Source organism: Verticillium dahliae, genomic scaffold (assembly GCF_000150675.1).
Source record: "Verticillium dahliae VdLs.17 supercont1.12 genomic scaffold, whole genome shotgun sequence".
Classification (NCBI taxonomy): domain Eukaryota; kingdom Fungi; phylum Ascomycota; class Sordariomycetes; order Glomerellales; family Plectosphaerellaceae; genus Verticillium; species Verticillium dahliae.
In genome coordinates, this window is record NW_009276943.1 from 58,285 (window position 1) to 84,809 (window position 26,525).

General features: G+C 57.9%; 10 protein-coding genes across 10 annotated transcripts; 6 read left to right on the forward strand and 4 right to left on the reverse strand.

The window, feature by feature from the left end:
- Nucleotides 1–527: 527 nt before the first annotated feature.
- On the forward strand, nucleotides 528–1,133 carry VDAG_06309 (uncharacterized protein). The gene has a single exon (XM_009658687.1). It carries the CDS (start codon nucleotides 588–590, stop codon nucleotides 1,032–1,034), a length of 447 nt encoding a protein of 148 aa, XP_009656982.1. The 5' UTR covers nucleotides 528–587; the 3' UTR covers nucleotides 1,035–1,133.
- Nucleotides 1,134–4,595: 3,462 nt separating this feature from the next.
- Nucleotides 4,596–6,500, forward strand: VDAG_06310 (serine/threonine-protein kinase ksp1; the record flags this gene model as incomplete). The annotated part of the gene is made up of 1 exon (XM_009658688.1): nucleotides 4,596–6,500. The coding sequence occupies one exon, from the start codon at nucleotides 4,596–4,598 to the stop codon at nucleotides 6,498–6,500; it is 1,905 nt and encodes a 634-aa protein (XP_009656983.1).
- Nucleotides 6,501–7,869: 1,369 nt separating this feature from the next.
- On the reverse strand, nucleotides 7,870–10,646 carry VDAG_06311 (vacuolar amino acid transporter 1; the record flags this gene model as incomplete). Its single annotated transcript, XM_009658689.1, has 5 exons — nucleotides 7,870–8,224; nucleotides 8,294–8,688; nucleotides 8,893–9,053; nucleotides 9,238–9,650; nucleotides 9,715–10,646. 5 exons carry the CDS (start codon nucleotides 10,644–10,646, stop codon nucleotides 8,071–8,073), a joined length of 2,055 nt encoding a protein of 684 aa, XP_009656984.1. The 3' UTR covers nucleotides 7,870–8,070.
- Nucleotides 10,647–12,321: 1,675 nt separating this feature from the next.
- On the forward strand, nucleotides 12,322–13,260 carry VDAG_06312 (uncharacterized protein; the record flags this gene model as incomplete). The annotated part of the gene is made up of 1 exon (XM_009658690.1): nucleotides 12,322–13,260. One exon carries the CDS (start codon nucleotides 12,322–12,324, stop codon nucleotides 13,258–13,260), a length of 939 nt encoding a protein of 312 aa, XP_009656985.1.
- A 430-nt stretch (nucleotides 13,261–13,690) lies between these two features.
- Nucleotides 13,691–15,903, reverse strand: VDAG_06313 (transcriptional repressor rco-1; the record flags this gene model as incomplete). The annotated part of the gene is made up of 5 exons (XM_009658691.1): nucleotides 13,691–13,918; nucleotides 14,012–14,464; nucleotides 14,558–15,521; nucleotides 15,586–15,667; nucleotides 15,792–15,903. The coding sequence occupies 5 exons, from the start codon at nucleotides 15,901–15,903 to the stop codon at nucleotides 13,691–13,693; spliced, it is 1,839 nt and encodes a 612-aa protein (XP_009656986.1).
- Nucleotides 15,904–18,160: 2,257 nt separating this feature from the next.
- On the forward strand, nucleotides 18,161–19,750 carry VDAG_06314 (C-5 sterol desaturase). The gene is made up of 3 exons (XM_009658692.1): nucleotides 18,161–18,744; nucleotides 18,807–19,388; nucleotides 19,439–19,750. Exons 1-3 carry the CDS (start codon nucleotides 18,491–18,493, stop codon nucleotides 19,641–19,643), a joined length of 1,041 nt encoding a protein of 346 aa, XP_009656987.1. The 5' UTR covers nucleotides 18,161–18,490; the 3' UTR covers nucleotides 19,644–19,750.
- Nucleotides 19,751–20,219: 469 nt separating this feature from the next.
- Nucleotides 20,220–20,606, reverse strand: VDAG_06315 (uncharacterized protein; the record flags this gene model as incomplete). Its single annotated transcript, XM_009658693.1, has 1 exon — nucleotides 20,220–20,606. One exon carries the CDS (start codon nucleotides 20,604–20,606, stop codon nucleotides 20,220–20,222), a length of 387 nt encoding a protein of 128 aa, XP_009656988.1.
- Nucleotides 20,607–21,122: 516 nt separating this feature from the next.
- On the forward strand, nucleotides 21,123–22,389 carry VDAG_06316 (60S ribosomal protein L28). The gene is made up of 4 exons (XM_009658694.1): nucleotides 21,123–21,179; nucleotides 21,260–21,381; nucleotides 21,476–21,600; nucleotides 21,675–22,389. Exons 1-4 carry the CDS (start codon nucleotides 21,128–21,130, stop codon nucleotides 21,850–21,852), a joined length of 477 nt encoding a protein of 158 aa, XP_009656989.1. The 5' UTR covers nucleotides 21,123–21,127; the 3' UTR covers nucleotides 21,853–22,389.
- A 916-nt stretch (nucleotides 22,390–23,305) lies between these two features.
- VDAG_06317 (malate dehydrogenase) lies at nucleotides 23,306–24,663 on the forward strand (the record flags this gene model as incomplete). The annotated part of the gene is made up of 7 exons (XM_009658695.1): nucleotides 23,306–23,318; nucleotides 23,370–23,401; nucleotides 23,462–23,572; nucleotides 23,643–23,730; nucleotides 23,803–24,265; nucleotides 24,319–24,463; nucleotides 24,523–24,663. 7 exons carry the CDS (start codon nucleotides 23,306–23,308, stop codon nucleotides 24,661–24,663), a joined length of 993 nt encoding a protein of 330 aa, XP_009656990.1.
- A 246-nt stretch (nucleotides 24,664–24,909) lies between these two features.
- VDAG_06318 (trafficking protein particle complex subunit 6A) lies at nucleotides 24,910–25,797 on the reverse strand (the record flags this gene model as incomplete). The annotated part of the gene is made up of 4 exons (XM_009658696.1): nucleotides 24,910–25,041; nucleotides 25,105–25,194; nucleotides 25,264–25,381; nucleotides 25,448–25,797. 4 exons carry the CDS (start codon nucleotides 25,795–25,797, stop codon nucleotides 24,910–24,912), a joined length of 690 nt encoding a protein of 229 aa, XP_009656991.1.
- Between the last annotated feature and the right edge of the window lie 728 nt (nucleotides 25,798–26,525).

Genomic DNA, 26,525 nt, shown 5'->3' on the forward strand with positions numbered 1-26,525 from the left:
GAAAGAAATCGGACAAACAGTCCCCCTCTGACAGGGACACAAAATCATCAGCCTCTCACATCACATTACCAAACGACGAGCGAGGGGGGCAGGGAGCAATGGCGGGGAGTATGTAAAATTGGGAGGTGGAAGGGTGCGGATGGGCGGAACCCACCAATGTCCAGCAAGACAACCTTCACGGCCGCCAAGTCGGCCGCGGACGTGGTTGCGGTCGCGGACGCCATGCCGGGTCTCGATCGGGCCAGGGAGAACGGTAATGGCAACGGCGGTGAGGGACCAAGTTGCACCGCGGACGGGGGTGTGCGGAAGGCTGAACGGAAAATCGATGTACGAAATTTCTGCACCGGCTAGGAAGAAGCGGTGCGCTGTAATGGTATTCTTGGTTGTTCGATCGCTGCTCCCCTGGTCAACAGAAAATTTTCACCACCATTCCCAGGTCAAACAGTTCACGATGATTCGACTATCCCGATGATGTGGGTGGTAGTTGGGGGAATCGCTTCATGCAGGATAATGGGCACAACGAAATTAGGAGAAGGCGGTCAAGCAGCCATTCTCGGTATCGCAACCGGAAGCAATTGCAGTGGCAGATGGAGAAGCCAGGGACCTGCATGGTTTGGAGGTTGGGGGGGTTAGGGGAGTCGGCTGCAGCCTCGACGGTGGACCATTGGCGGGTCCAACTACCAACTACCAACCTTCCTTCCATCCAAGACAGAATGATTGAGGGCCACCCTCCTTCCGAAGCGCTCCCTGAAATGGACCCCAGCTTCAGCGTCCCAGCCGCTACTGGGACACTACTGGATACGTCGACAGGTAGTGCAGGACCACACTCCCTTTTGATGGGCCCCGAGCCTTCAGTGAGCTCCAAACAAAACTGCATTGTCAAGGCGAGAAAAAAGTCACATGCACCCAGCCCGAGCTTCGAGCTTGAGTCCCTCCTGCCTGCCACTCACCACGCAGGTAGGGAGGACTGGACAGTAGTGGACGGGAGGTGGGCCTGCCACAGCAGCGTGCATCCTCCAGTATGCAGCCGATGAGGGTCCTCCCACGTACAAATGCCATTCATCGTACATGCTTGCGTGGTAGGGGTCAGGTATGGGTGCAGGCTACTAGCATCAGACGGACTCGTCCGCCCCGCGGTCGTGTCTACTCTTGATTTGCCTACCAGAAAACAATCAGTGGTAGATAACGAACCGGGTGGAAAGATTGGAGTTATCGGCTTCCAAGCTAGAAACGCATCGTCATTTGGGGGCCTGGATGGAACATGGTGCTCCGCGCGTGGGTACGTGGGTACTATGTACGTGGGTACGTGATGGTACGGGTAGGAAGATCATGCCGGGTAGGGTCGCTCGCTACCTGCCTACTTTGCTCAGGTACCGAACGGTATGACCATGACGAAAGATGAGGACGGAAGTGGAATGTTCGTAGCGATTCTATCGTGTCAGTCAGCCCCTGGAGTATTACCTAAAGGTGGCCAGTCTGGGCCTGCCAGCTCTGTCACACGACCAAGCCTCGGGAGGTTGACTCGTTCTTTCTGTTGGGGATAAACCGGGCCCCGGGTGCCATGACGAACCACGACGAACAGGTGACGCTGGTGCAATTCCCCCTCCCTTCCCCTTTCCGGAGCAACGAATCTCAGGCATGCGTGTCTTCACACACCAGTGCGTCCATCTCTAGGTCCTCTAGGTTCTTCTCTTGAATGGTACATGGTATGGGCACCATTATCTCGCTGGCACTGTGTCTTATCTCTGCTCTCCCCCCTCCCCCCCCATCCCGTGTGTAGATGAAACGCTCTCACCAGGCTGATCGCTGATACATTCCCCTCCTGCTGCCCGTTGAACGGATCAACATATTCAGTACACGGGAAAGGGGGATCACAGATTGTCACTTGCTCGCCTGCTGCTGCTACACAACCCCGAGCGAGGTACGGTGCTTGACGCGTCTTTGTTTGAGACTCATGCAGGGACAAAGTTGCTTCGGGCCTGGTCATTGCTCCTCGCGGCTATGTATCTGTCGAGCGTATCCCCCAGATTCGATGAGGTACCTGGAGGTCAAGCGTCACGCTGTAACATGTAGGTAAGGTAGGCCAGGTAGGCTGCAGGACGAGATGAGCGCAGTCGAGGGGTCCAGCTCATCATCCCATGTAGGCCAATGGAAGCCTCCATCAGGGACACTGCGGGGCGAGTGAAACAGGGCACTTGAAAGAATGCGGGCGCGAAACACGGTGCGGGTTCGGGGAGCAGGAGGCAGTAGATTAGCAGATTACGGACAACAAACCAAGGAGCACGAGCAGACAGCAAGTGCCAGAGAGACTGCCGCATTCGTTCGAACTGGTCCAACCTTGAAGGGCCAAGGTCCAGGTCCAGGTCCGGGTCCGGGTCCAGCCCAGACACAGACAGTGTGGGTTGCGTGTCTTGCCGAACGGCAGGAACCAGAGCGATACGAAGAGAACAGGTAGCAATTCCAGCGCCGGAAGCGACTGCGACGACCTGGCCAGGGCGTACCGTCTAGTACCTGGCAGTGTTGGCGGTGAGCGAGCCCTGGCAGCCTGTTGCTCACTTGACGCATGGCAGTACCCCACACGGTCCCGAGTCTGGTACTGCACACGGCCTGGGGAACATGTCTGTCGCTATCGGCTACCTAATGCCTCGCACCTCGTGCCCCGTCCATCTTGGTAGTTCGTTACGACAACGTGTCATGCCGACAGTGCGCAAAGTGCTACCTTGTTTGTTTACTTGTCGCTCAACTTGGCTGCTCACTGGCTGTCGCACGGTCGCAGCCACCTCACCTGGGCTGCTGGGCTTGCGTCGTCGCTCTATCCTGCACGCTGGCCCCATCGACCCACCCCATAGCGCCATCGCCATTCCCATCCCCCCCCCCCCCCCCGTAGAGATACCCAGTCAAGCCAGTCGACCAGTCAAGGCGGGCCTTCCTCCTGCCCTGCCACCGCTGCCACCGCCCTTTCCGTCTCGTTCCTCGCCCTCCCCCCAGGCTCCCAGCTCCCAGATCCCACCACCCCATCGTCTCCACTCCTCTCTCGCTCTCTCTGTCTCTCACCCCGCGTCCTCTCGCTCTCTTGCTGGCTGCTCTCTCTCCTGTTCCTTCCCTGTCTGGTCACTCTTCCAGCTTCCCACCGCCACATCCGCATCGTCTCTCCTTGTTCCTGCACCTTCTCTCACCTCTCTAATACATCGTCTCCTCCGCCCCGCTACCCTTCTTGCTTTCCTCATCTCTGCCCTTCTACCGTTGATAATCGTTACCCTCCTCTCCCGCCCTCCTTTCCTCAAAGAGGCCTCTCCTTCTCTCGTTGCACCTCGCTCATTCCCTCGGCTGCTCTCTCGTACTGCCAATACTCCAACGACCACCCCCACTTCTTGCCAGCAGACCGTCCAGTTGCTTCTCGAACCACGGAGAACCAGCCAGACCTCTTTGCGAGCAATCAAAGCAACGCAACGCAATCCATCACGCCATCTTCCGGATCCAGCTCATCCATCAAGAAGATTAGGGAAGAGAGGCCTACTTGATCCGCATTTGCCCCAGCGTATCCCGCTGTTCCTGTTGGGTCCCATCCATCGTCCTTCAGCCTGCCCAGCCTTGAGTCACCTGCTTCCTGCCTTTGACTCATTCGACATCCGTATCACCACGTCGACGTCGAGCTAGTCCACGAGAGTCGAACAGTACTTGATCAAGCTACGACCCGTCGTCGCTTGACTGCTTCTCACTTCACACTCGCCAGCCCTTCCTTGGTTACGCTCAAGACATCGAATGCTGCCTGCATAACATCGGACGCCCCGGCCGACTGGGTAATCTGCTTGCCAGCAAGCGATTGACTGCTGAGAGAACAAGACTCGACGGTGCTAGTCATCGACCACCCGGCGTCTCACATCGACCAGCTCCAGCCTCGTGCCTGTTCGAGTTCCTCGTTCGACCGACCATCACGAGTCCCTCCTCCACCAGTCAAAGCTCACCACACCCACCACACTCCTCCAACCACGAAATAACAACATCCCCGCCGCCGTCTCGCCCCCGACTGCTGCAACAACAGTTCTCAACGTCTTTCACTACATTTTCCCTATCTTGTTCCACCCGGTCTCCCATGTCCTCATAACGACCCTTGACTCTTTCGAGCAACTCTGCTCTAGCGCCTTTCACGAAAACCACAACGACCATCGCTTCTTTCTCATCTGTACCGACCGTTCGATCCAACCAACCAGTTATCAATGAGCCTCTGATACGTGAACGAACAGGAGTTTTATATCGTCTTATTTGTCTTGACCGACCCGCACATTTTCTGTACATTCAGCACGCACCCCTCAACAGCATTTCTTCACCGTCCCAGTTGGGCCGTCAGCAACAACCGCAACCCTCGTCCGGTGTCCCGATCACCAGTATCGCCTGAATCACCACCACCGGCACCTGCTCCGTCACAACCCCTCAATCCAAGTCTTTGAGCAGCGGACATCGAGAAGGAAGCACAAAAAGGAGTTCTACACACCTGCTTGTATCACCACTTCATCGATATTTCATCAACATCTTCCTCTTCCTGATACCCTTCAAACAAAAATTTCTTATTATCATTTTCTTCACACATACACACAATGTCTTGCCTTCGAGACAACTTCCAGAGCGGCGTCCTCCTCGACGGCCGCTACCAAACCCTCTCCCCTCTCAACTCTGGCTCGTTCGGCATGGTCTTCAAGGCCAAGGACACCTTCACTGGCGAGACAGTCGCCATCAAGTGCCTTGCCAAGACGCCCGATGCCGACGACGAATGCATGGCCTTTGCGGTTGACGACAAGTCTGAAGAGAAGCAGCTGCACGGCCGCTTGTCCCACCACAACATTGTCAATCTCCTCCGTGCCTTCGAGACGGAGTCGCACTCGTACCTGGTTCTCGAGTTCTGCTCCCGAGGTGACTTGTATGAGGCGATTCGCAACGGCCACGGCCCCCTCGAGACGGAGCACGTCCGTCAGTTCATGCTCGAGCTTGTGGATGCTGTCACGTACATCCACAAGATGGGCGTCTATCACCGCGATATCAAGCCTGAGAACATCTTCCTCACCCAATCCGGCGCCATGAAGCTGGGTGACTTTGGTCTCGCCACCAAGGACCAATGGACCTTCGAGACCACTGTCGGCAGCGACCGTTACATGTCCCCTGAGCAGTACGATTCGGCCGGTGCGGGTTACTCCCCGGCCCAGGCTGACATCTGGGCCATCGGCATCTGCCTCCTCAACGTCCTCTTCTCACGCAACCCCTTCACCACCCCCACCGAGGCCGATCCCCTTTTCCTCGACTTCTCTCGTGACAAGCAGTCGCTTTTCGACGTCTTCCCCTCCATGTCCCAAGACACGTACGAGGTCATCGTGCAACTGATGAGTCTTGACCCGAAGAAGCGGTCCCTCGTCGGGGCGCGCGCTGCTCTCCTCCGTCTCGTCAGCTTCACCACCTCAGAGGAGGACATGGACGATTTCTGCTCGACCGAGAAGCCTGTCGTGGCGAGTGCCAACCGCGAGCCTCTGCGCACCCCATCTATCCAGAGCCCAATGGTTGACAACGGTGCCTTCCCCTGGACCAAGGCCCTCCACACCACTCCCCCCAAGCCTATCCGCCAGCTCAGCGTCATCCCCGACGACGAGAGCTACACGGAAGACCTCTTCTCCAAGTCGGGTGGAACAGCCGGGTGGTTCTCCGGGTCCATCGAGGCACCGTCCTTCTCTTCGACCTTCAACTCGACTTTGACCATGGGTACGTCGATGAAGTCGATGGCCATTCAACGTCCGGTTCCCGCCGTCTCTCGACCACCTCCCCGCACCTCTGCCATCAGTGGATCTCTCCCCGTCACCATGTCCAAGCCTCGCAATGTTCACTCGTCCGGGTCCCTTGGGTTCGGTCGTCTCAGTGATGTCGTATCCAAGAGCTGGAGCGACATGTGGGACGAGGACATTGAGGAAGAGGAAGAGGAGGCGCGCCAGCAACTCGAGTCACTGCGTGCCATGAACTCCAGGACCTGGAGCCAGGAGAGCAAGTCGGCAGAGGCGGACCAGGCCACTGTCGTGGCCGACAATGCGTCTGTCGTGCACAACGACGTCGATGACGACCTGGTCGCAGACGGCTTCTTCTTCCAGGAGGCCCCTGCTCCCAAGCCGTCCACGGTGGACATGTCGACCCGCTACTCCCCCCCTCCCAAGCGCAGCAACGTTGACAAGTGGGCTGCCCTCGGCCAGCGACGTCGAGCCTTGGCCGGACAGTCAGAACCCAACAAGACGCCTGACTGGCTCAAGCCTCGTCGACCATCGGTCACGGCGCATCAACCAACACCTGTCACAGGGTTCTGGGAGCAGTATGGATTGAATATCCAGACTTCGAACAAGACTGTGAAGGAACGAAATAAGGATTGCCCATGGAACAAGGGCAGAGATTGGAATTACTGGCGCCGAGACAAACGTTCAGAACTCGGTGACGTCGAGTGGGTTGGCGGCTGGCAGGAGGCTCACTCCTAGCTGGTCGTCTCTTGTAGTTGGATCCCCTCTTTGAGGTGCATGTCGGCTCATGGGCACCCGGGTGTGCGTTGAAGCGCGACATGCGGAAAAGCCTTTTGGATGCACGGTCTCAACTCGCCTTCTGAGTATTAGCTATCTCCAGAATAATCTAGAATACCAGAGGTTACCCACTAAACTTGCCCCCATTAGTGATGGTGCTGACTATCCTTTGGTGCCAAACTTGGCCTCAGTACTTGATATGTCGCCAAGTGAATTAAAGGATATGACGAATAGTACATCTACATGCCTGTACGTTTTTATTTTTTCGACAGACCTACCCGCTATAACTATCCCTTTGAACCCGAAATTGATCTCAGGTACAAACATTACGTACTGGAAGGACCCAACTAACATGGCAGAAATGAGCTCTACAGCTAAACAAACCGTAGGCCTAGCCCACAGTACATTAACAACAAGCTATAGTACTACAGGACACCTAACGACATTAGGCGTACTGGGGTATGTGGCGAGGATCTCAGGCGGATCACGTTAGAAAGAGGTAGGGTCCTAGGTATTTGCCAAGGTAGCGAAAGGTAGCGAAAGGTAGCGAAAGGTAGCGAAAGGTAGCGAAAGGTAGCGAAAGGTAGCGAAAGGCGTAGCGCGAAACCTGATCATGAAGGCGGTACAAGACTTATGGGGCGCTTGCTTGTACTGAGATCAATTTCGGGTTCAAAGGGATGCGACTGGATGAGTGCCTATCAAGATCCACAGTAGAGCTATTCAACCAGGCGGTGGTCAGTTGATGTACTGAGGTTTAACATCGGCCCCAAAGGGATGATGGACAGCCGCGTGGCCAGAAAATAAAAATCACCAACTAACTCGAAGGATACAACGGGCAGCACATCTAGATGCCAAGTACTTGCATTTCAGAGACATATCCGCCTTCAATTATGGACAGAGGTTGTACCTACTGAGATGCACCTTGAGCTCTTTCAGCAGGCGGTTTAAGCAGGCGGTGATCAATGTATGTACTGAGGCCAAAGGGCACTCAAGGAATGACCTATGCCGACTGTTGCAGACCCTGTCTGATGAGCTGTATGCGCTCGCAGCTGGTACGAGGGATCCCTTAAGACAGTGGGCGTTTGACTCCGAGGGTCGGTCAGATGTAGTGGCATGTCTGTTGCGTAGTCTGAGGGCAATGGGGCATCACGCGAGGTTCAACCTGATATAGATGTAGATGGCGATTGTCGATTTCAAAACGCAAGTCACCCCCCTTTCCCTTCAACTGACCCCGCCCCAAGACTGACTACTTCCATGTGCTCGACAGGCGGGCGCAGTGGCGGGCGAAGCAAGACGGGTGGACAGGCTGCGACTTGAAGGGCATGGAGGCATGCATGAGTGCCAAGGCACTTGTAAATTCAGGTTGATGTATCCGTGTATATGCATGGGACGCCGATGATGCAAAAACGGAGGCCCCTCCCGCCCCCTAGGGCGCATTTCCTCACCTGCGATGCTTCTCCTGGCTGGCACATCCCTCCTCGTCTTATTCCTTTTTGTTCTTTTCCTGTTTTGAAAGAATGACAGCCACCGTTCACGCGGCGCCTATGAGGTCCTTGGGCAAAAAGGCCCATACGGTTCCGACGAAGGACAGGGTGGTGGAGACGGCCATGATGACGTAGCAGAGGAGTCTTTCTCGGGCGGAGATTTCCTTGCCGAAGAGCTTGAGGTAAAAGGCGACGGGCAGGCTGTGTGCAGCAACTGTCAGTCCAGGACGCACGGAAGGCATGGAAGGGACACGGAGGGGGGGAACGCACATGACGCAAATGGTGAAGCAGAGGGCGCTGCCCATAAAGGCCATGATGCTGTCGAAGGAGGGGAAGAGGATGGAGATGACGAGGAAGACGAGAATGGTGGCGACGCGGATGAAGATGCGCAGGAGGCCGCGGAAGGTGGCGGAGCGGCCGACGAGGCCGTCGCTGTCGGCCATGGCGTGGTGGTGGAGGCCGGCGAGGACCTCGACGGTGGCGATGATGGGGCGGCCGTTGAGGGGGATCTTGGTGAGGGGGATGATGGCGATGAAGACGCAGAGCAGGACGGTCAGGGCTCGGGGGTAGCCGCTCGTCTTGAGGATGTTGGCCGTAATCTCGTCGAGGACGCCGTCTCCGAACATGAGGAGGCCGACGACGGCCGTGACAGCGTCGAGGGCATACTGGATGTGCCGAGATGGCCGGTCAGCATACCATGACGAGTCAGACAGAGAAAGGGGCTCGTTGTTTTGCGCGTACCGAGAACGAAAAGGTCACCTTGATGGCCTTGCCAAACTTTTGCGGGTGGCGCATGTCCCTGTAAATCTGGAGGCAGGCCGTGTTAGTGACGTCTGTACGTTGCGCGCGATGCTCAGGAGAGGGCATACGTTGGGGAAGACGCTGTGGCCGCCCCACGGCGACATGAGCAGGCCGAAGGACAGCGGCAGGGTGAGCCAGTTGGCGGGGAACAGGTAGGTGCGGGCGGGCTCGATAAGCGAGCCCGGCGTTTCCTGCTTGATGAGGCCGTCGATGACGACGATGGACACGACTGCGCGGTCAGCAGGCCTTCAATAAGAGAAAAGGAGGAGAGAGAGAGAGAGGGAGAGAGAGGGAGAGAGAGGGAGAGAGAGGGAGAGAGAGGGAGAGAGAGGGAGAGAGAGGGAGAGAGAGGGAGAGAGAGGGAGAGAGAGGGAGAGAGAGGGAGAGAGAGGGAGAGAGAGAGAGAGACGCACTGGAGAAGCAGCACATGATGCCAATGACGCTCGTAAAGCTCAGCAGGCGCAGCGGCAGAAAGTTCAGGGGGATCAGCAGCAGGGCGCAGACGAGCTTCCACATGGTCAGGGTCAGGACGCCGGGGAACAGCAGGACGAGGGTGTCGGCGAACAGCACAAAGAGGGCGACGCAGGCGGCGAGGAGCTCCATGGTGAAGAGGAGGCTCGTGGCGATGCGGGCGTTGCGGCCGTAGGAGATGTAGGCGAGGTCGGAAAAGGTGATGAGGCTGGCGTCGAGGTCCATGCACTTGGCGAGGAGCTTGGCGGTGTACGAGGTGACGGCGGCGGAGAGCAGGAGGATGGTCATGCCGCACACCCAGCCGGCGTACTTGATGCCGAGGGGCAGGCTGAGGAGGCCGACGCCGATGAGGACACTGGCGAGGTCAGTCAGAGAGAGAGAGAGGGGGGGGAGGCAGGGAGAGAGAGAGAGAGAGGTACTTGATCGAGTTGAAGATGGTCTGCGGCAGGGTCGACTGCCCCTCGACAGCCAGGACAATCTTGCCGTCCTGCTCGACCTCCTTGACGAGGATGGGCAGGTGCTCGCCGGCGGGCAGGTCGGCGGCGTCGGCCTGCTGCTGGCGCCAGAGATCGCCGGCCTCGGCCATGGAGGGGGCGTCGACGTCGGGCAGGGTGCCATAGGTGCGGTAGGAGCTGTAGCTGCCGACGAGGGGCGGGGTCGCGAGGTGGGGAGGGACGGCGAAGATGGAGGCGCGGCGGGTGCTGCTGCTGAAGCTGGCGCGGTGGTGGTGGTCGATGTGGTCGACGGCGTGCTTGCGCTCGGGATCCCGCGAGGACGAGCGGTGGCTGCCGGTGGTGGCGGCGAGCAGAGGGGCGCCCTCGCCGGTGAGGGCGTCAAAGTGGGAGGCGGCGCCCTCGCCGAGGATGCCGCTGCTGGGGGACTGGGCCTCGAGATGTTGGCGCAGCAGTGAGGTGCGTGGGTGGGACGAGCTGGCGTCGACGTGGCTGCGGCCGTAGTCGAGGCCATAGTCGAGGCCATAGTCGAGGCCGTCGGTCGAGGGGGCGGCCAAGGGGGCCTGGTCGGGGGCGAAGATGAACGAGGGGCGCTGGGGGATGACCTCTGCGAAGCCGGCGGCACGGGCCCAGCTGCGGGTGAAGGAACGTATGCTGTTGACGCCTCCCAGGTCGGCAACGGCGGAGAGGTGTCGCGTCACAGAAGAGCGGCGACGGCGGCGGCGCAGGCCCCCTGTTTCGCTGTCCCTGTGGTCATCGTTCTGGTCGTTCTGGTCGTCGTGGTCGCCGTCGTCGAGCAGCGACTGGTCCTCGGCGACGGCGTTGGAGTCGATGCTCACGGAGCGTGGCGAGGCGCCGCGTTCGTAGTCATCCCAGGTGGCGGGGACCCTGGAAGCCATGAGAAGGGCGGGTGTTTGTCTGTCGCGTGGTCTGGAGGCAGTTGGTCGACGAGGAGGCGGCAGTTCTTCGATTCTTCGACGACGAGGCAGTAGTTCTACGACGACGAGGCGGCAGTTTTTCGAGGCGGGCGGCAGACGACGAGTCGGGTGACGGCGGAGGCAGGGTGGGAGCGTGGCGAGACAGACGCTGTGGACGCGACGAGACGAGTTCCAGTCGAAAAGACTTTTTTTGTCGAGGTGGTATCGCACCGAGGGGGGGAATTCGGCGGCGGGGTTCTGTAGAAGGGGAAATCAGAAAATGCAGAGGAGAGGAGAGGAGGGGACGACGATGTGCCTTGTGCTTTCTTCCCGCCGTCTCGATCGGTCGTCTCGTCTCGATCCCTCTTTTCTCGTCTTCTCGCGTCCCCGGCGTCTTGAATGGCCTACCAAGCCTTGCAAGCCTACCTTGCCTATCTACGAAGCGGAGCCCCGACGGCTCAAGCGCAGCAACAAGCGCAGCAACCCTGGCGCCGCCCCCAGCGCAAGATTAGCTCCGGAGGTGAGATGCAGCAGGTCGGACATTCCGCCATTGAGGCCTGCCCTGTTTTGCCTGCTTGCTGTCTTGTTGGCCTGCTTATTTTGTCCTGCTTGTTCTGTCCTGCTCGTCATGTCCTGCTCGTCCTGCTTGTCCTGCTCGCCCTGCTTGTCTTGCCTTGCTCGTCATGCCAGCCCTGGTTGCATCATGATCTCCTCCCATATGCCTCCCCAGCGTATCGCGGGCTGCCCACACGACCAAGGACCCAGGCTCAGGCCCAGGCTCAAACCCAGACCCAGGGGTGGGACGGCGAGACGGGAAGACGGGCCTCACGGATGGGCGGACGCTTGCCGGTTCATCACTTCGTGGCCTGGGCATGACAGCCGAGAGACTGATTCATGGCCATGCGTCCACGGCCGTCGCTGGCCGTTCCTCGGTGTGTGCAGGCGTTCCTCCTTGTGTCCAGTGTCCAGGCGTCGTTGTGTGTCCAGGTTACGTCGTTGTGCAGATGGGCATCACGAGACGCGCTGGAGGCCCCCTAGAAGGCTCCCCTAACACCCCTGGCCGCATGTCCACTAACCCCCCGCCGCATGTCCCTAACACCTGGCCGCATGTCCCTAACACCTGGCCGCATGTCCCTAACACCCCCGCTGCATGTCCACTAACACCCCGCCGCATGTCTACCAAGGCGCCCCGCTAAGGCGCCCCGCTAAGGCGCCCCGCCGCGACGCCTCTGCTGTCCTCCAGCGCCCGCTACGCCCGCTGTGCAGGCCGCGACCCTCATCATTGGCCAATGCCTCATCTCGTCTCCGGCTCTGCACCCAATCACGTGTCTGCATCGTGCAGTCTCGAGACCGATAAGGTGCCCCTCCGGTATCTAGGCACCTACCCAGGCTTGCTAGGTACCTACCTAGGTACCCACCCAAGCTACCTTACCTTCTTAGGTAGATGTCCAGGATGCAGAAAGATAGCGACTCGATCTTTTGCTTCGGGCATCGAAAAAAGAAGAAGCACGATAATAATAAGCTCAACGAACGATTGACACCTTCCTTACCTTACCTTCCTTACCTCACTTGCCTCACCTCACCTTAGGTAAGGTACCCTGCCTTACCTCACACGATCTACATGTAATCGGTATCCTCTGTCAACACCCACCACAAAATGCCACCGCCCTCCCCCGACGCTGCCGACGCCCTGGCTTCCGTCCTGCACATCCTCGACCGCTTCCACCACCGTCACAGGAACCAGCACCGCGTCGCAAAGTGGTGGGTGCATTTCACCCTGCTGCGCCGCGCCCTGCGCCGCCTCGACGCCGCCATCCTCGCCCACCAACGCCGTCTCCGGACCTCCTCCTCCTCTACCTCCTTCCTCTCCTCCTCCTCCTCCGCGGCAGCCCGCGCCCGCCCGCCCAAGACCAAACCCACCGACAACGCGGGCCCCAGATCCAGCCGCCGAGCGCCAACCGCCCTCGAAACCTCCGAGGCCGCCGTCACAGCCCACGCCCGCTGGCTCGTCCTCCACGTCCTCCCCGCCGCCTACGTAGCCTTCACCCAGCTCGCCGCCGACGGCCAGCACGCGCCCCTCGGCCTGCTCCTCATCGCCCTGGCCGCCCGCCTCGACGCCCTTCTCGCGCCCCTGAACCCGACCCCGCGGTCCCCCGACGCTGCCGCTGCCGCTGCCGCTGCCGCCGTGCAGCAGCATCTGCACCCCGCCGAGCCCAACGACGACCTCGACCTCGGTGTCGCCGTGGCGCGCCCGTCGCTTGCGCCCGACGTTGCCCGAGACGGCCGTCGCGACGCCAATGGTGAAAGTGACCCTCTCGACAGCCGCACATCGCCACCTCTCCTGTCGCCGACATTGTCGCCAGAAACAACCGCAAAGCTCCCCGTCTCCTCCTCCTCCTCCTCCGAACCTCTGCTCAACCCAATACCCAAATCCAAACCCAAAGCCAACTCCAAATCCAACCCCAAATCCAACCCCCAATCCAAATTCACATCGAAACCCCAAGCCTCCGTATCCAAACCAGTCGAGCCCAAGAAGAAGAAGAAGAAACCCAAAGGCGGCGACGAGTTTGCAGACCTCTTCAGCTCCCTCTTGTAAACCTCCCATGACGTAAATGACATGACCAGTGTGCATGCAAGTTTTAGTAACACTCAATTGATACCGAGAATACAAGTTTCCTCTGCCTTTGCCACCGTCACACCACGACTCAAACTCAAACTCAAACTCGCACGTACGCAACGCATCCACACACACACACACACCTAATCTTCGCCTCTTCCTCGAGGGCTCTAACCAGACGGAGCGGAGGAGGGTGGTTGTCGGCCGCGGCCCGCTACCCCGTAGCGGGCCACTGGACAATACCTCTCCGCTCTCCGTCCGATCGAGTGCCCTCGGTCAAATAATCCCATCAAGACCTTGACGCCGCCGTCCCCGCCCTTGCCACGCCCAGTTCGCTACCAACGTCACGGGTCCCCCTGACACTGGCAAAAAACAAGAATGAGCTCCTCCTCCTCAGCCCTCTTCCCCTTTACTGCAGGCTGCGGTATGACCAGATACGGGCCCTCATGTCGCCCGATCCCGTAGCAAAGTACCCGCCAGTTGGGCTGGGCGCCACAGAGATGACAGAGTTCTTGTGTCCTTGAAGCATGAGCTGCGTGGCACCTGTGCGGGGGTCCCAGAATTGCACGCCCCTATCCTTGGAGCCCGACATGACCCACGCGGCATCGGGTGTGAGAGCCACGGACAGCACGAAGTCCTGCCGTCCAATGTTAGCCAGAGAGTACAGAGACAAGGAGAAGCTTCACGCAGAACAGGCACGCCTGGTGCGCTTGGCGGGTCGGATACGTACCCTGTGACCCTCGAAGGACTTGACGCAACGGCCGCCCTTGGGGCCAGGGTTAGGAAGACCCCGTGGTGTCGACAGCTCCCACATCTTGATCGTCTTATCGAGACTGCCGCTGACGAGGTCCTTGCCATTGGGCGAAAAGGCAACGCTGTAGACACTATCCTTGTGACCGTCGGGTCCCTCGAGGCGCTCGAGGAGGTAGCCCTGGTGGATATCCCAGACGCGGACGCTCTTGTCGAGTGAGCCCGCCGCCACGTACTTGGTGTCGGGAGAGATGGCAACAGTCGTGACGCCGTCTTCTATGGTGAGCGTCAGGGTGTTGCTGCCGGGCTCTATGTCCCACAGACGAACGGTCCTGTCGCCACTGCCGGAAGCGATCGTACGACCATCACGGGCAAAGTCGAGCGAGTAGATATCTTGCTCGTGACCTGAGAACGTGTTGCGGATCGTGCGAGTCTGAATGTCGCCAAACCTAGAGAGAAGTCCCGAGTCAGCTCAGATGCCTACGTCAACCAGCCACCATGCAGAAAAAAATAAAATTGAACGTACCCTAATCAGCTTGTCCTCGGCACCGGTTGCCAAGTACTTGCCGTCGGGGCTGAAGCACACGCTTCGAATGTAAAGATCTCCAGAGACGTCGGCTGTTTCGTCCTGGAGAATGCAGAGCTTCTCGCCGGTCTGCACATCGTAGATCTGCGCCGATCGGTTACATCCAGTGGCCACGTACTTTCCGTCGTGGCTGAAGCGAACACAGCACACGACACTCTCGTGGCCGAGGGTGTGGACGAGATCGACGTCGATCATGCGGGGAACGCGCTCGTTGTACACGACGAACCAGTCATAGCCCGACTTCTTGGCCGATGACGGCAGGCGATCAATGTCCAGATCGCCCAGAGCGTTGCCGACCGGAGGAGCGGGAGGGGGAGGATGGGGGTTGCCCATGCGAGCGTGGTCGGGCGTCGGGTGGCTGACCTGGGGCGACTGGGTAGCGCCGGGGAAGGGGATCGGGGTGTTGATCTGCGGGGTGGCCGGTCCCACGCCGCCAGGAGGACGGCCAATTCCGCGCCTACCGGGACCAGGAGATGCCGTGCTCTGCGGGGGCTGAGCACCGATACCGCCAGGAACGGGACCTTGGGGGTAGGGCGCCTGCTGAGGCGGCTGCTGCTGTTGCTGCTGCTGCTGTTGCTGCTGTTGCTGCTGCTGCTGCTGGAAGTGGGGAGGCTGGGACTGCGGCGGAGGAGGGGGAGGGGGAGCAGGCAAGCCGGGAGGTCCCTGAGGCATCTGGTGCTGCTGGGGTCCCATCTGCTGGTCCTGGGGAGGAGGGGGAGGGGCGAGGCCACCTTGGCCGCCGCCCGCCATTATGCCGTTAAATAGACCATTGCCCGAGGGAATGGAAGGAGGCTGTTGAGAGGGTGCGTTGTGGGGAGGCGGGCCGCTGTTCATGCCGGGAGGAGCATTTCCGCCGCGACTGATCTCGAGTTGCCGGCGGAGATGAGCCAGCTCTTCTTCGTACCTAGTGATATGGGTGTCAGTCACACGAGGCGTGCCAAGACACCATGATCTCTGCGAGTGCCTACTTTTGCTTGAGGTTCAGGTGCATCTGCTCCATGTTGAAGACCTTTTCACGGACATGTTGCATTTCGCTGACCTGGGCCTGGACTAATGGGGAACTGTTAGTGCATCTGAGCATGTAGAGAGATAGAAGGAGAGAGCAGGAAAAGAAGGCAAGGGCGCCGCAGCCGTCGTGTCTCGTCGAGAGATGCGGCGTGGGGAAGGAGCGTACTCTGGTGCTCGTAGGCCTCGGTGGTACGGCTTTGCGAGCTGAACTCCGTCCGGATCTGCTCGAGAAGCTCCTCGAGGCGAGACTGGTTGACCGGAGGCGCTGCACCGCCCATGGCGCGATGAGGATACATGGACATGGTGGAGGCGGACGCGGACGCGGCGACGATCGTGTCGGGTGACGAAGACGAAGGGGCGATCAATCGAAGGGGTGCTACGGGTAGGCGTCGCGCAAAGAGCTTCGGGGGAGAGGGGGGGGAGGGGAGCGCGAAATGCGTCGTTTGTTGATGACACGCTGACCGACGAGGTGGACGTGAAGCTCGGTGACAGGTCGTAGGCGAGCAAACAGCAACAGAACGGGCTTAGGTGTTCAGCTCGTCAAATTGGCGTGCGCGAAACGCCGCGTGGGGATAGCAGATGGTTGGGTCTATGATGACAGGCCCCTGGGCGCTGTCTGTTGAGGTGTTGAACAATGATGCGCGTGGGGATGGCGATGCCGGGATGCGTATTGATGCCACAATGGGATGGGGGTGTAGAGGTGAAAAAGTTGGGTTGGGCCAAGCTGGGAAAGAGGTTGGAGCACGCACGACCGTGGAGCAGTAAGTAGCAGCAGGCTGGGCTGGGAGAAGAATCTGGGAGCCTGGCAAGCCTGGCCTGGCGTGTGGGTTCTGTGAATTGACGGCGGAAAGGCAGAAGGCACAAGGCACAAGGGGGGGGGGGGGGCAGCGCGAGGAAGGAGCCGCCTGCGACCGACCAGGCGCAACCTGTGCTGCACCGGGGCGCTCTGACCTGGGGGACATGGGTACAGTACGTGGGTACAAGAGAGGAGGGGGGTCCACCGGGTGGGGCGGCGGCAGGTAAAAAAGATGGATGCAAGAACCGCGAGTACTGTACATCCACCAGCCGTAGCATTCGTCCGCAGCCCCTGCCAAGTCTCTCAGCCGTACCCCTAGAGCGATACATCCAGCCATGTACCATGTACCTCGTGCTGTTGGTGTTGGATCCTTCGGAGGAGGGGGGGGGGGGTCACTGGCATGGTCTGTGCTTCTCCGATGTAAGTGCTCCAAAGTATCAGACCAGCCCGGACACACCACACCACATCACACTGCAAATGGCTTGGCCGATAGTCATTGGTGATCGCTCACATGAGGCGCAGGTCGCTAGGTTTTCCACTCGCCCACCTCCCGCTCCCGGGGCCGAAGTAGGGGGGCTTGGGGGGGAAGGGCTTCACGAGGGAGGGGTCACCTTGTACTGCTGTTACAGCCACAATCACTGACTGTCTCTTGCCTGGTCGATCACGGCCCTGTGCTACACTCCATGCGATGTCTTCACGAGAGAATGTGTGAGAGGAGGGGGGGGTGGGCAAGAGGAAGTGGAAGAAAACAAAAGAAAGGAACGAAATGGAAGCAGGGCAGGGCCGCATTCAAGGTTGGGTCACGGTGCCTAAGGCAAGGTACCCAACAGGAGCCCTTTCCCTAATCCGGATGGCCGATACTGGTCGGCCTCGTGCTCACGCGTCAGGCAAGTCATTCTGGAAAGGGGGTCGACGGAGAACAACAAAGTGTCCCAATTGTCCATGGGTTAGGTGACTTGGGGACGAAGGGGGGGGGAGCCGGGGGATTATGTAAACAGCTTCGACGCGGGTGGATCTCGAATAATCAACCCGTCGGCGATTTGAGACGAGGAAACAGATCGCCCTGTTTCCTCTGACGACTGATGGCGGGTAAGCGAACGGAAAGTTTGTATTCCACTGTTGCACCTTTTTCCAGCGGGATGTAGTATGCCAAGGCTCGTGGTCGGCTTGCTTGTCATGTCCACATCTCTGTCTGTTGGCTGTTCTGTCCCTACCACATCTCTCTGATCACAGCTGATCGTCCGAATTGGGGTTCGCCTGGTGGCGCGTCGAGACGAGCTTCCCTGGCCAGCCGCCGCTCAATCACACTCTTGATGGTGTCTGCCGTCGGGTTTTCCTACACGCACAGCATCGAGCTCACGTGTTAGCCAATGCGAATACGATAGTGACTACCTGGATTGGCAATCATGCGCAGCGCACTGTGTTACGGTGGGTGAGGCATGTCAGGAACCCGGGCGAATCAGTGCTGTCAATTCATGTTGGGGGAAGGGGGGACCTGCTGTCGAGGGCCGGACCCCGTCGACAGACATCGTGCCATGATCCAATTGCCAGGCCGAACCTTCCCACTCAGGCACGAGGAAAGTCCCAGGGTTACCGAAAATCGAGCGATCTGCCTATCAGATCCGAGTTGGCTCGTCCCATTTAGTAGCAGGGGAAGAAATCGCCCGCGTTCACCATGCGCGCCGTGTATAAGTAAAATGAGACGTGCCTTCCAATTGCTCAATATGCAGCCATTCTTCAGTGTCCAGCAGCCTATTGCTGTCCCATACTTATCATCAAGGCCTTCAAAGATTGATCAATCTCCGGCATCCGGGCACGAATAGAACTGGCCACTCATGCAGACAAAAGTAACGACAATAACCATTATCACTTTCAGCCAAAACTCGTTCTTCGCACATAGACGACTTAAAACATCGCCGACAGTTTGCATCGGTGCAGTCCCATCTTGAGATATCTAACACCACCACGCTCAAACACCTGTTCACTGCCAGATTTCCCTTCGCCAGCTCTCCGGAGTCACTAAAGTTTCTACCGGACACCCCAGTCTATCAAGCCGACTTACCGGCAGTATGGATATCGTGCTTGAAATTGCAGATACATTCGCCGCCGACCATCTCTATGCCTGGCTACTTCCGGCACGCCAGGCTCCCTATGACTTCTCTCTAGACCCCCCTTCTAACGTCACATCAAGTACATTCTCGGCATGGCAATACAAGCCTGCTACTCGATGGATGTACCTCGAACCAACAGACGCTGCCTTTGAGAGCTCGTGGGACAGGGACAATGTCGTCCGTCAGCTCATGACCCTCTACGCCATCACTGTGTGCGTTACCACTCTTCACCAAGCTGCCCCTCCAGCCCAGGGATGCTGACTATTCTCTTCAGGGTCTTTGGGTTTCTCACCTACTTCATATTTGCCTCGCTCTCGTACGTCTTTATCTTCGATAAAAAAATTCTTACCCACCCCAAATTCCTCAAAGACCAAACCCGGCTCGAGATGCTGCAGGCTATCCAGGCGATGCCTGGGATGGCCCTATGTACGGCTCCCATGTTCGTGCTGGAGGTCAGGGGCTACGCCAGGCTCTACGACACCACCGAGGAGGGACCAGGTCGATGGTACGACTTTGCGCAGTTCCCCATCTTCATACTCCTGACCGACCTGCTCATTTATTGGATCCATCGTGGCCTGCATCATCCAACGATCTACAAGCGCCTGCACAAGGCCCATCACAGATGGATCATGCCTACGCCCTATGCCAGTCACGCCTTCCACCCACTCGATGGTTTCGCTCAGTCTCTTCCTTACCACATTGTACCAATGGTCATTCCTCTGAACAAATGGGCCCACGTGGGGCTGTTCATATTCGTCAACTTCTGGTCCATTCTCATCCATGATGGAGAGTACCTCGCTGACAATCCCGTCATCAATGGATCCGCATGTCACACAGCACACCACCTGTATTTCAAGTGAGTTGACTGCCGAAGCTCATATCGACAGTTGCTAACATTGCATAAAGCTATAATTATGGACAGTTCACCACCCTCTGGGACCGCTGGGGAGGAAGCTACCGCAAGCCGGATGGAGCCTGGTTCGACAAGAACACGAAGATGTCTGAAACGACTTGGAGATCTGGAATCGAGGAGATGGAGGCAATTCAGAAACAGGTTGAAGGCGAAGATGATCGCACCTACAGCACAGAAGATGCCAAAAAGACCAATTGATTCCCATCGAGAGCGCTGCAGCACAAATGGTGTCTTGTCGCAAGATCAGGGGGAACAAGAAGCAGACAGAAGGGCAATAGCAACAGCTTCTAATCGTAGTTCCACGCCAACAGCTTCTCATGCCAGTCATGGTGTTGTGCGTAGGGACACGTCGAGTATCGTGCGATTTTCAGCGGCACGCTCGAAACCTGCGAGCTTAATCTGCAGGGGCAATCATGAACTTGATTGGATCTGAGAGCACGGTCGAAGAGGAAAATGCAACATTGAGAGCTCTAGGAGAGCATGTGTGAAAAACTACACATAAGCCTGTACGCATGCAGTTGTGGGAAACCCCCACAGACACCCCGACAAAGAGAAATAGTTGGTCTGTCAAGACAAATACGCCAAAGTTGCTAAAAGCCTCCTCGATGAGCCGCCGTCAATGAAGCACATCGCTCGTATTACTGCTAGACCCAGGATCTGGGACCGCTCGCTGTTCGTTGCTCGCACGTTCGTTCGTGGGGCTGACATGTCTCAGCCCCTGACATCTGAAGATTCCTTCCGAGGAGATCAATCGTGATAATCGCCACCCGTCCATCAACTGAAAGTCACAGCCTTGGGATCAAGCGGACGACCGTCGGGACCGATGCCGTTCGCCTTGAATCGGTTCTGCATGTAGACGCCCCGCGCCTGGTCAAAGTTCATGCGCCGCTTCTTCATAATCTTGAGAATCTCCTTCTTGCTTGCATTGTCGAGCCCAGCGCGACTGTCGCCCGCCTCAACATTGGTGCTGAGATCAAAAGTACTGCTCGAGAGACCGGCCTCAATGTCGCCGGTAAAGGATGATGGAAGGCGGGAGTAGAGGTAGTCGCGGCCCGGGATGGGAAGGTCGGATACGTGGTGACTCCAGTATGCCCTTGTGAAGAAGAGGATTGTGACAGTGATGAGGAGGAAAAGAGAAAGTGGCAAAAGAATGTACACCATGTTGCTCGGAGGGCGTGAATACGAGATTGCGGATTGCAGTGCGATGTCGTGATCTGTCGATCGGGTCGGCCGGGGCGAAGGACTCGTAGTCTGAAAGGGAGAATTTGAAGCGGCGAAAGAGCTACCTCCAGCAGTGATGCCCGAACATGTCACTCCGCAAGTGATTGACGTTCGTGTCGAATGTGATCGTGGTGTTGGTGTTGCTTGCTAATGCCCAGCAGCGAGCGACGTGGCTGTGCTTCAGGCTGGCGACGTCGAGGTCGAACGCATGCGCAAGCCAGCCCGTGACGGCACGCTTCATGCGCCCCGAGCCCGCCCAATGCGGCTCGCCCGTACAGCGCCGATCACAGTGCTCACTGTGGTCGGATAACGGCCTCTATCGGCTGTCAGCCCACGCTAGGCCGTAAGTGACTTGCTAAGCGATTCCAACCCACACACATGATTTCGGCCATAGCAAATCGAGCATCAGATTTGGGAGAGCCATCCAACAAACCGTTCGTGATCGCAATATCTCAGTCAAAATGGCCGCCCAACTGCCGAATGTGTCCCAGGACCTCGTGTGGGAGCTTACCCGTAAGTTATCAGTCTCGAAACGGCACAGAATGTCGCACGGCGACGGCAGGATCACAATGGCTGACCGGCGCAAACTACAGGCGCCCACAACTCCTTCATCGTGAAGCGCAAGGGTCTCGGCAACAGCGTGATCTTCTCCCGCGATCCCTACAACCTGACCAACATTCACTCCAAGAAACACGCTGGTTACGCCCACGACAAGGTACGAATTTTCTCATTCTGCCCAGGGACAAGATTGGCGCATGGATTTTTTTCACGAGCATCGAGAACAGCAAGCTAACTCGAGTTCCTCATAGTCCATCAGCATCCAGGCTGGTGAGAACGGCGCCGTCCAGGTCGTCAGCAAGAACGAGAAGAAGGCCCAGAAGCCCGCCGAGGCTCGCAACGTGACCAGCTTCAGCCAGCAGACCCCCGCCAGGAAGTGAGTAACATCGAACATCGACCATGCAAGCATGCCAACCAAAGACGAGTGTGCTAACGATTTTGCCTTCTCAGGACCTACAAGGCTGTTGCCAACCTCGCCGCCAAGCGCAGCTACCGCAGCGACCTCCGCCAGCCCGCCGTCGAGCGTGTCAGCGCTCTCCGCTACGCCCAGAAGGCCGTCAAGGCCGACCCCGAGCCCAAGCTCCGCGGCAAGAAGGCCAAGAAGGCCGCCGCTGCCGACGAGGCATAAATGACTGTTATTTCGAGATGAATGCGGGTCAGGATTGGTTGGTTCGATGACATAACAAATAAAGTATCTCATGAGACGGCCAACAAATCAAGCCATGGCTAGAAAGTCCTTCTGGCAAGCATCGCATGCAGTCGTCACATTCGTCGTGTGAGGCTATTTTTGATTCATGTGCCTGGACCATAAAGCCCTCGCAATCTGCGGGTTTGCAGCCGTGCGCCCTTCTTGGGACATGGCATCGTAGCCTTGCTAAACCGCGTGTGTCTCGGTATATATCTGTAAATCAAAATCGAACTTTGGGGCACGGCCTCTGAAGCGGTTCCACCCGCGTCAAAAATAGCTTTTCCTATGCCCATGTCGATGTTGTTGGACAGCCGTGCGCGTAGCTCTGAGCTGCTCTCTCTGCATTGGCAACAACCTGGCAGGTATGAGACCGAAACGGTGACGCATGCGATTTTGTCCTCGGATATGCCTGAACCTAGGTAGGAAACTTTCGGAGTATTGCGGCCTTTCGTTGGTCCTGGCTCGTTCTGCCGAGGGAGAGGGTCATTCCGGTGTCTTGTCGTGGTTCGTGACTCTGGCCCACCCATCACTGGCTGCTGAGAGCCCAGTTACAGGGTGATGTCAGGCACACCATGGCAATCTGGTATGAGCAAAGCAATCCAGGGGGGCTGCAAGACTCCCGTCTGGGTCTAGAAGACGTCTCCAGGCCCTGGGCACAAAGGAGATCGATCCCGGGATCAAGCCGTCGGCAGGAGCAAGCCAACCCAATGGCCGGGACATGACGGAAGGCCGGGGTCAACTGGGGCTGTCGACGGAAAGACGGCTGCACCATACATGCATTACAGGGCGGGAGCTGGCCCTGGGCGGTAATACCTTGTCACGTACATGTGCCACTGTATGATCGTGATAGCCGAAGGACGTTCACTCAAGGCCGGCGGCTGGTGATGTACCAATGCTGTCGGACGAAAGAAGTCGCTCGAGCCCGTGACATGCCGGACACGAGTGGCAGAGCGTCGCCGGTTGTTTCTCTGACCCTCAGAGCATGACCCCGCTCTGCGTTCTTGCAGGTCCAGCGACCCTTCCAGTGTCGCAAGTCCCCAACGTGAGACTGGTGAGGCGGGCCCCTCCATCCGCGAGCCCTTCCCCGCAATGGCGCCAGTCTGCTACTTCTACCCTGCACAAGCTCCCTCACCCATCTGTCGACGCGCTCAACACACCTTACACTCTTCCTTCTCCGCATCCTATCGAGCCTTCAGACACATTGTCACCAGGTGAGCAGAGCTGTCCGGTCTTGCTTGTTGATCAATGAGCACAAATACGCATACTTCCCCATCCAGTTCCGAATTCCGGAGCTTATCATGCCAGTCGAGCTACCCCGCTAACACGTGTGATTCTCGTAAGACAACCTCAACAAACCGACACTAACATCGACACCCCCCCCCTAAACGACAAAATGGTCAAGGCTGGTACGTAAATATGAGAATCTACAAACATTTGCGTAGCTGACTTTGCACAAGTTGTTGCTGGCGCCGCTGGCGGTATTGGACAGGTTCGTACCGTCTCCAGATAACCCCTCCTTCGATCAAACCCCGCTGACCCGAGAATGCAGCCTCTTTCGCTCCTCCTGAAGCTTTCGCCTCTCGTTGACGAGCTTGCCCTTTACGATGTCGTCAACACTCCCGGTGTTGCTGCCGACCTGTCTCACATCTCTTCGGTCGCTGTACGTCTCCCTCAAGATGCGTAGGCCAGGCGCTCATCGAAACCCTGCTTAACAACGTCCCCTCATACAGAAGACTACCGGCTACCTCCCCAAGGAGGACGGTGCCAAGGCTGCCTTCAAGGATGCTGACATTATTGTCATCCCTGCCGGTGTTCCCCGTATGTTTCTCTGCGATGCTTCAGATTGGTGCTGGTCATCACCGACCCAATACTGACCACACCTTTCCGCAGGCAAGCCCGGCATGACCCGTGACGATCTCTTCAACATCAACGCCGGTATTGTCAAGGGCCTCATTGAGGTTGCCGCCGAGGTTGCTCCCAAGGCTTTCATCCTCGTCATCTCTAACCCTGTCAACTCGACTGTTCCCATCGCTGCCGAGGTTCTCAAGGCCAAGGGCGTCTTCAACCCTCAGCGTCTCTTCGGTGTCACCACCCTCGATATCGTTCGTGCCGAGACCTTCGTCGCCGAGATTTCCGGCAAGTCTAACCCCCAGGAACTTGTCGTTCCTGTCATCGGTGGTCACTCTGGCGAGACCATTGTCCCCCTCTTCAGCAAGGTCACCCCCTCGGTTTCCATTCCCGACGACAAGTACGACGCCCTCGTCAACCGTGTCCAGTTCGGTGGCGACGAGGTCGTCAAGGCCAAGGATGGCGCGGGCTCTGCCACCCTCTCCATGGCGTACGCTGGTTTCCGGTAAGATAATTTCCCACCGCAGCTTACCCGACAGTTTTCTGACAAGATCGCAGTTTCGCGGAGAAGGTTCTGAAGGCCATCAAGGGCGAGAAGGGTCTTGTTGAGCCGAGCTACGTCTACCTGCCTGGCGTTCCTGGCGGCAAGGAGATCGCTGAGAAGACTGGCGTCGACTTCTTCTCCGTTCCCATCGAACTCGGCGTAAGAATCCCTTGAGCCATACGCCAAGTAAAAACATCTACTAACTCATCTTCCTTCAGCCCAACGGCGCCGAGAAGGCCACCGATATCCTTGGTGACCTCAGCGACAAGGAGAAGAAGCTCCTCGAGGCTGCCGTCACCGGCCTCAAGGGCAACATCAAGAAGGGTGTTGACTTTGCCCACAACCCCCCTCAAAAGTGATTTTCCCCTCCTGGATTTCCTCCGCCGCAGCTGTCGACGGCTCGGCGAGCGTGCGGATTGCCCCACCTGTAGCCAAGAATACGGTGGTAGACAGAGTTACGACCAGGAGAGCCTGTTGCTGATTGTTTTGATTTTTGATTTTAGGCTGTAAGGTCTCATGGTCTCAGAACTTCTGTCAGGAAGCATGGTAGCCAGGGCCTCTATAATTCAAACATGCCGTGCTTGATGCGCGGGGTTCGAGAGGCTCTACGTTTTTGGAGCAAGCGTTTTGATCTGAAAGACGGCGGCGGGGAGCTCGTTCGTTTCGGCCTGAACCGTCGCATCCACACCCAAAGCAGCCAGCGCTCCACGCAGGATGCCACAAGGGAACCATAAGAACTAAAAGGACAGTCATAATTAGTAAAATGAATTCATCGTCACTCAAAGCGTGGGTATCCATACCGGCTGTGCTCGCAAGACTGCCTGCCCTCCCACTTCGGTGCTCATCCTTGCAAACGGCCTAAAGTTGTTGTCCGTCAAAACGTAGACGCCCTGATAGCAGCGACACGGTCAGTCCTCAACCCAAACAGGTGCCACATGAGAAGAACACGGGTGCCCTACCCTGTGATTTGTCTTGAGGTTATCCACTTGTTTCCTGAAGACCAGTGACCACAAGTCTTTGCAGAGGAATTTGATCACGTCGAGCGTGTCGTTGAATCGCGGCCTGTCGCGCGAAAAGCTACACCCACGAGGCCCAGTCAGCACAGGTAGCGCGTCCCACGAGGAAGGAAACAAAGCAACGTACCGCTCCACGAGCCCTTGGCCGACACGGTATCCCAGCTTCTCCAACCTGTAGAAAACGGCATCCTTCTCCTCGTCCTCGTCCATCTTCTGGCCTGCACTCGCCGCCGTCCCGCCGCCGCCGCCGCCCGTCACGCTCGAGGCCGCGCGCTGGCTGACCGATGCCGTATCGGCCGAAGCTGGTGCGGGGTCTGAGGAGCCGCTGTTTGCTGTGGCGGCGTGGTCGAGCTCCTGCGTGACGCGGTATGCGAGGGGAACGAGCTCGATGAGGAGAAAGTCGTAGGCGGAAGAGCTCAGGAAGGAGGCGTTGGGGTCGGTCGAGTTGAAGGGGGGCATGACGGTTTCGAAAGACATGGTGGGCGAAGAAGGGGGGGAGGAAACGCTGCGTCGCACGTGCCGCTCCGGAAGGGATGTGTTGTTTGATTGATTGATTATGTATTGACAGGTCTGCGCATCGCTCAGGAAGATTCGTCCTTGATCGTTGCACTGTTGAGCTGTGTGGTCATTGAGGTGGAAGGTAGAATGTCGAATGGGGATGCAAGACCCCGGCGGAGCTTGGGCACTTGGCTTACATGGGGACTGGCTCGAGGCATGTGCGCCGTTTGTGCGGGTACCTTGCTGCTTGCCTGGTTGTGCATCTGGCTCTCAGGTTTCACCCATATCCAACAGTTACAGACGATCATGACCACCCATCAATAAGGGCAATACGCGTCGTGCATAGAAACACCATTTCGCGATTTGTTTAATGGCAATCGCGCTGGTTGGGATGCTACGTCTGTACTTACTGAAGCTCAACCATCGGAACAGCTGGACACCTACCGTTCCTCTATATCGGCTTTCCACCGCCTCCTCATGTCTGCATGCAACACTTGATCCACCTGGAACACCTTCAAAATGGGGACCAGTGTATTCGTCTCTCGTAAGCCAAACCCAAACTCCAGCGCTTTGATTCTTGTGCCGAACCGTGAAAGTCCAAGCCATTTCCTGACGCCTCCCAAGTTTTTCTTGTCCGATGCCGTCCGCTACCCTCGTATAGGCTGATGCCCCCCCCCATCTCGTCGATGCCTTCTCGACTCCCCTTA

Coding starts and splice junctions, on each gene's coding strand:
- VDAG_06316 (XM_009658694.1), top strand. CDS start 21,128: ATGGCCGCCCAACTGCCGAATGTGTCCCAGGACCTCGTGTGGGAGCTT. Junction 21,180..21,259: donor CCTCGTGTGGGAGCTTACCC/GTAAGTTATCAG, acceptor CGCAAACTACAG/GCGCCCACAACTCCTTCATC. Junction 21,601..21,674: donor CAGCAGACCCCCGCCAGGAA/GTGAGTAACATC, acceptor TTGCCTTCTCAG/GACCTACAAGGCTGTTGCCA.
- VDAG_06309 (XM_009658687.1), top strand. CDS start 588: ATGGAGAAGCCAGGGACCTGCATGGTTTGGAGGTTGGGGGGGTTAGGG.
- VDAG_06314 (XM_009658692.1), top strand. CDS start 18,491: ATGGATATCGTGCTTGAAATTGCAGATACATTCGCCGCCGACCATCTC. Junction 18,745..18,806: donor ACCCTCTACGCCATCACTGT/GTGCGTTACCAC, acceptor TATTCTCTTCAG/GGTCTTTGGGTTTCTCACCT. Junction 19,389..19,438: donor GCACACCACCTGTATTTCAA/GTGAGTTGACTG, acceptor CATTGCATAAAG/CTATAATTATGGACAGTTCA.